Below are 7,327 nucleotides of genomic sequence, written 5' to 3'. Positions count from 1 at the left end.
GAGCTGCTTTCTCCTCTCTCTCGCTCTTTTCTTTCTTTCTTTCTTTCTTTCTTTCTTTTTTTTTTTTAAGCCGTGCCAAACGGCACAACAAGTGGAGGATGCGAGCGGCTGCTGGCTGAGCCACGGCTGCCTGGATGTGCCAGAGGGAGAAACCGCAAGAAGCAACACCCGTCCTACCATCAGGCTTGGTACATGGATTATTTAATGGTGATTTACAAATCTACAGAAAAAGCTGGGCTTGGAAAGACTGGTGATCACGCTCACACATTCATTCTGTGTCTCTCTCACACAAACACACTCGCCTCCTTCATTTTTTCCCTTTCAGAGCAAGACTCTTGCTTGTTGCCTTTTTGCAAATGCCTGGGCGAGAAGCAGTGTCCGTGGCAGTGCAGAGTGCTCCCAGCTTGGGCTGCTTTGCTACCTTGCTCTTGGTGCTCTTGTTGCAACTGGCAAGAAGGGAGAAAAATAACTCATCARCCTGTGGTGCTGACTGACCTTACACACCTGAAAACGTAGATCGGTTGGCACAGCCCCCTCCTCAGGACTGCTGTCTCCAGATCCTTGCACTAGCAAGAACAGCATTGCTATTTCTCTGCCTAGGAACAGTAAGTATAAGAACATTTTTAAAGGTCTTTTTTTGCATGACATGTAGGTACAATTTTAAAAATAGCAATGTCATTTAACAGTCTGTATTCACCTTCTATCATGTATTAATAGCTACAGCTGTAAATGAGGGTTCTGTTTCAAAGGGGTGTGTGCATTTTTTTGTGTATGTGCTTGCATGTAGATGTTGCTTCAGTGCACCTGCAGTTGTGTTTTCTTGACACACCATATCACAGTATTTTCACTTGATTGAGCATTGTATGTGCCCATTTCCAAATTAAATTCAGTAAGATGTTATACCCGAAACACAATTCAAATGTAACATTCCTGCCTTTTACGTGTTTCTAGAGATACTCCAAAAGCTTTGTGTAGATGTTTTTTCTTGTAATATTTTATATAGATATATGTAGGTCTCTGTATGTGTATGTACTCAAAGATTTGAATGCATTGTGTACTGCAGTATTTTTATTAGTGTTTATATGTGTTACTGTCTCAGAAGCATGCGTTTGTGTATGGATGCAAGTGCTTATATGGGTGGGGATTTTGTATCTCTATCTATATATATGTGACATACCCACCCACATCCTTACCCACAGAGTTGTTCAGAATCTCTGTGCATGTGATGTGGGTGTGTGTGTAATGTAGAAGTGTGAATAGTGTGGGTAGGGGAAGGTTTGAATACTGTGGCAATAAATGACACAATTTCATTTGATCAGTGTGACCTTTTAGAAAAACAATCCAATCTTTTTCCCTTTTTGTTTTGTTTATTTTTGTGTGTTTGTGCATGTGCCTCAGGTTAAGTGCTTCTTCTGCATGACCATAACCAAAAGGTGACCCATCCACTCCCTTATGCCCTATGGGGACCTCAGAGCCAGTTTCTCAGTCTTCATCTCCTCCTCCTCCTTCTTCTCTTCCTCCTCCTCCTTCTCTTACCACTGCTGTGGACGCCCTGGGTGCTGCTCCCAGGTTTGAGACATTGTTGACAGGCTGAAGAAAGGATTTGCAAAGACCTCCTCACTGTGTAAATAGAGTGACGGCTGGAATTACCTTCAACTCCCTGAATAGTGATGTTAAACAATAATAAGATTGCTAGGCCAAAGCATTACCAGGAACAAATTATGAGGAAAGAGACTATTTGCATTTGGTTGCAATGATGAACTAAAGACCTGAAACATCTCTGGAAAGGAGGTACCCCTTGATTTGCATATTCTTTCTTCCTGTATGCAGTCTTTATAGCCTGCAAGATAGTCATGAATTTGATCTGATCTGTGATAGCCACGGGAGATTAATGAAAATAAAGGGGCTTGGTGGATGAAAGGACAAGGCCTCAGCTGTTTTCTGGTCCAATTTGAGAGCTACATACATTCTTATTAACAAAACACAGTAGTTTGTGTCAAACATTCTGGACAACAAGAAAATGCAGATCTGTGGTTTTTCAAAACATAGATTCAGTGTTACTTCCATGTTGCCCTGCTCTGTGTCCAAGAGACTGTCCTCCAAATGCAAATGGCTTTGAACTTTCTATAGTGAAAGTTAAGGTTACACCATAAATAAACCAAACTACTTAACACTGAGCGACAAACAAGCAGTTGAAAAATGGAGGTTGCGATGGTAAGTGCAGATAGCTCTGGATGCAACAGCCATATGCCCTATGGATACGCAGTCCAAGCTCGGGCCCGAGAGAGAGAGCGGCTGGCACAATCGAGAGCAGCAGCAGCTGCGGCTGTAGCAGCAGCAACAGCAGCAGTAGAAGGGGGGGCAACAGGTGGAGGTGGACCATATCACCACTACCACCAGGAACAGAGTCGAAGTGCGTCCTCCTCTTGTGGTGGGAATGCATCACGCAGCAGCCTGCCCCACCGCCAGAGTGGTAAGAGACGGAAGAAAGGGAAAAAGAGGAGCCACCATTTGGGAAGCAGGGAATGTGGGGCCTCCTTCCCATGTTCAGAGCTGCTGCCTCTCAGTGGTTCTGAAGAGAGAATACTGAAGGACTTGAGTGAGGAGGAAGAGGAGGATGAAGATGAGGATGAAGATGATGAGGAAGAAGGAAAGCTCTACTACACTGATGACTATGGGCATGATGAGTTTTCATTCTCAGACCAGCCACCTGATGATGGTGGTGGAGTCCCTGGGGGTTACAGCTCTGTTCGCTACAGTGAGTACGAGTGTTGTGAGCGTGTGGTAATCAATGTGTCAGGACTGCGGTTTGAGACCCAGCTGAAGACGCTAGCTCAGTTCCCGGAGACATTGTTGGGTGATCCAGCGAAGCGAGGCAGATACTTTGACCCTCTCAGGAATGAATACTTCTTTGATAGGAACCGGCCCAGCTTTGATGCCATCCTGTACTACTACCAGAGTGGTGGCCGACTGAAGAGGCCAGTCAATGTGCCCTTTGACATCTTCACTGAGGAGGTGAAATTCTACCAACTTGGGGAGGAGGCCATGCTCAAGTTTAGGGAGGATGAAGGTTTTGTCAAAGAGGAAGAAGACAAAGCTTTGCCGGAGAATGAGTTTAAGAGGCAGGTCTGGCTGCTGTTTGAGTACCCGGAGAGTTCCAGTCCAGCCAGAGGCATTGCCATTGTCTCAGTCTTGGTCATCTTGATCTCCATCGTCATCTTTTGTCTGGAGACTTTGCCAGAGTTTAGAGATGACAAAGAATTTGTAATGTCCGTGAGCTTAGGGAAGGGGCTTTCCAATGAGTCACTTCACCTGGATGCTGGGGAGCACACCATCTTCAATGACCCCTTTTTCATTGTAGAGACAGTATGCATCATTTGGTTCTCCTTTGAGTTTACAGTGCGCTGCTTTGCATGTCCAAGCAAAGCACACTTCTTCAAGAACATCATGAACATCATAGACATTGTCTCCATCTTGCCTTACTTCATCACTCTGGGCACTGACCTGGCCCAGGAGCAGGGCAGTAATGGTCAACAGGCCATGTCTTTTGCCATCCTGAGGATCATCCGTCTGGTCAGGGTGTTTCGCATCTTCAAGCTCTCCAGACACTCCAAGGGTTTGCAGATCCTGGGTCATACCCTCAGGGCCAGCATGAGGGAACTCGGCCTCCTTATCTTTTTTCTCTTTATTGGAGTCATTTTGTTTTCCAGTGCTGTTTACTTCGCAGAAGCTGATGAGCCTGCCACCCATTTTCAAAGCATCCCAGATGCCTTTTGGTGGGCTGTAGTGACCATGACTACAGTTGGTTATGGGGACATGAAACCCATAACTGTGGGTGGGAAAATAGTTGGGTCCCTGTGTGCCATTGCAGGAGTGTTAACCATTGCTTTACCAGTGCCAGTGATTGTCTCCAATTTTAACTATTTCTATCACAGAGAGACTGAGAATGAAGAACAAACACAGCTGATGCAAAATGCAGTCAGTTGCCCATACCTCCCAACAAATTTACTGAAGAAATTTAGAAGCTCATCGTCTTCATCCACAGAAGATAAATCAGAATATTTGGAGATGGAAGAAGGAGTTAAAAAATCTCTTTGTGTAAAGGAAAAAAAAAGTCAGGACACAGGGGATGGAAGTGAGTCAGAGAAGAAAAACTGTGTAAATTCAAATTCTGTGGAAACTGATGTGTAACTTGAACATTTCCAAATATATTTATGCATTAAAGAGTGCAGTGAAAAAAATGAAATATGCAAACAAGAGTCCATAGCATACAGTAGTATGCCATTTCATGGTTAAATACAAATAAAAAGCATTGCTAAACTTGTATTACATATCAAGTAAGTGATACAACTTGAGAAAGGGATTGCTAGATCTGATATAGTTTCAGACTTTATATTTTTACTAGAATGCAAGTGTTTTTGCACATGAGGCTGAAAAATTTGTTAAAACCAAGTCAGTTTTAAAGCGGGTGCATGAACTGACGACATCACTAATAACAGCTCAGTGGTAAAAGTTGGCATTCAGAGGTATTTACTATGTAAGTAGCAATGAAGTTCGGTAGTCATTTATCTATTTATCAGTGCTTTAATAGCAGCTACCATAAGTCATTGGATACCATAGTCATTGTTTTTCAAATGGTAAATTTATTGTAAAAAGATATTCTACAGAAGATAGATCTAAATTTTTTTCTTGAATTCTTTACTGCTTGTTTTTAACTGGAAATTTACTTTGAAAAGGCTGCTGAGCCTCCAGAAATTGTTTATTTTTATAACTCTCTTTGGAGGCATTGCAGCATTTGTTGTCTAATAATTAAAGAAGTGAAGTAAGAGAATCATTTAACCTGGTCTGACTGCAAAGGCAAATGACTGGAATGCTTTTTTTGCACTACTTTATATGCTGGAGATATACTGAAAGAGACTTCATACTGTGATTGTTTACTAATGTAATAGTTCAATGACAATCATTGGAAGAGTGAATTCTGCATCATATTTTATTGTTTTTCTTTTCTTTATGTGATGCTGATGGTGAAACAGCTAATATTACATTAACTCCATTCTCTTCTAATTATTAATACTTGTGGTCTGGAAAAGGATTGTGAAGTAAAATTTTATAATCAAATTTATTTGAAATCAGTGTTTTCTACTGATGCCCTCAAGAAATACCAACTAATTTATCTCTTTTTCCTGGTTAAATTAATATTCAGAATCTATGATTATTAGTACATGCACTTTGTCAGTGGTGAAGTAATTCAGTGTATGGGAGGAGAAAGTAGAAGTAATAAGATATTCAGTTGTTACAGTACTGACAATTCAGAATTGCTAACTTTTAATGTGCTATTATTGGTGCTGCCTTTTTTCCTTAATTACAGCTTTCACCCATGTGTATTTCAAGCAACATTTAGGATCCAAAATAGGCATTCTGGGATTTGAAACGAACATGTTGGGTCCCATGCAGTCCTTGAGAAAACATTCCTTGATTTCTTTTCACTGATTCTTAGGCCAGCTGTATTTTACTGTGTGTCAAAAACTTCCATTGCCCTTTCTAGGAAATTAAGGTGTGTAAAGACTATCTGATTCCAGACTCCAGAATGAAATAGGTAAGATATTACTATGCTTAACATAAATAGATTCTGAAAAGGCATTTTTCAGCTTCGTAATTATCTATGGAAGGCACTACTAAACTGGAATTTTTTTGAAGAGGCACTGTGGAACACTCCAGATTATAAAACTTTAACCAAATTTGCATGTGCACTTTAAGGGCTGGGACAGACCATTGTAAGAGAAGAAGAGAGCTTAGCAACACTACTGAATTACAGTAGTTTTGCAATATTCATTTAAAACTAAGGGGAGGAATTTGGAGGGCAGAACTAGAAAATATCTTAACGTGCTGAAGCCCAAAAGTGACAATAAAGCAGTCCAAATTGTATACCCCTGACAGTATGCATAATCTATCAGATAAGCATTGTTTTACTTTATGTAGCATCCTGTGGCACAGCAGAGAGCCATAAGCATAGGACTCTCCTTGTTGATTGATTTTTGCCTTCATGAATTTTGTGTGAATAACCTCTCTGAAAAAGTTTCTGTGCTTGTCCTCTATTGGAACACCCCTTGTGTTGCCTATTGAAACAAGGACTAATAAGGAACAAGACACAGAAAAGACTGCATTGTGCTAAGCCCTGATCGAAAATTTGTGTATAAACATTTGATTCCTAATTTAAAATCATAGAGCAGGCTTCACTATCTTTTTCATGTGAAGCATTAAGCAATGCTCTTTTTTGTTGTGGTGATACTAAATCCAACTGAGTTTTGAATGAAACACCTCAGTAATTTGATGCATAGGCATTCACCAAAATTGCATATTGCATTTTGTCATGGCTCATCTGAGTAAATGTACTAAATATTTTTTTCTACAGGGGCAATATCAGCAGTGAGGATGAGCAATCTATATCATTCAGCAAAAATCCATAACTGAAGGTGCTTCTTTACCAGCTATCAGTTAATGATGTAAAGAATATAAGGGTTCCTTTGAAAGTTAGTTTGCTGGTAGTTCTGTGTAATACCAGAGACCATAACACAGCTGTAGAAGTAAAGGAAATACTAAACAGGCAAATGAAGAGCTTAGATAAAATAAGTAGCCCATGCTTGCAGGATGGGCTGGTTGAATGGGAAAGTGGTTTATCAAGGGTGGAATTTTAGATCTTCCCTCTAATGGAAATAAGGAAGAAAATTATGTGAATAACTCTTRGAAGGTGTTCACATAGTGGACAGGGAGCTCAGCATGAGGTACCTGCCTAAGTAGTTACCCAGCTTCTCCAGTCTTGCAGCTATTCTGCTACCAGTATGCAACCTATTAAATTAAAGTGAGCATGGCAGTGTCTGCATTATACTGTGATCATAGCAGTACCTTATTCTCTGATGGAAGAGTTCATACTGTAGGACCTTGTAGCAGTTGGCAGAGCAACTTTCTGGGTATGTCATCACTGCATACTGTAGTAGAGTGGAGATGTTTCCTAAGATAACAGTGGAGACTGCTCTGCCTCCTGCAATGCGTAAGCCTATGTATTTGTARCTGCCATTATAAATAAGAGCTACTATAGCTTAATGTCAGATTGTGCTATCAGTGTGGCAGACCAGTCTGAGTCACCAAAAGAATTGTTCATTTCTGAATAGAAGCAAATACTTTCACTTGGGCTGGCTTTTAATTTGATCATTCAACTACTAGTCAGTCCAGTCAGTCATGACACAGCTTGAAAATGGCAAAGTCCTACCCCTAACATGCTAAAGCCCAAAGATGCAAAGTGCTTAACAAGAAACAAATTGCTGTCAAG

The 7,327-nt window shown here is 40.8% G+C and overlaps 1 protein-coding gene across 1 annotated transcript; it reads left to right on the top strand.

The window, feature by feature from the left end:
- Window positions 1-342: 342 nt before the first annotated feature.
- On the top strand, window positions 343-5,365 carry KCNA4 (potassium voltage-gated channel subfamily A member 4). Its single transcript, XM_026074718.1, has 2 exons — window positions 343-605; window positions 1,399-5,365. Exon 2 carries the CDS (start codon window positions 2,200-2,202, stop codon window positions 4,189-4,191), a length of 1,992 nt encoding a protein of 663 aa, XP_025930503.1. The 5' UTR covers window positions 343-605; window positions 1,399-2,199; the 3' UTR covers window positions 4,192-5,365.
- Window positions 5,366-7,327: the final 1,962 nt, after the last annotated feature.

This window comes from Apteryx rowi, unplaced genomic scaffold (assembly GCF_003343035.1).
Source record: "Apteryx rowi isolate R43461 unplaced genomic scaffold, aptRow1 scaffold_397, whole genome shotgun sequence".
NCBI classification, from domain to species: Eukaryota; Metazoa; Chordata; class Aves; order Apterygiformes; family Apterygidae; genus Apteryx; species Apteryx rowi.
Note: the sequence above shows the minus strand (reverse complement) of the source record. Positions and strands in the feature narration are given on the sequence as shown.

What these genes read in the sequence shown, in the direction of transcription:
- KCNA4 (XM_026074718.1), top strand. Translation starts at nt 2,200, where the DNA reads ATGGAGGTTGCGATGGTAAGTGCAGATAGCTCTGGATGCAACAGCCAT.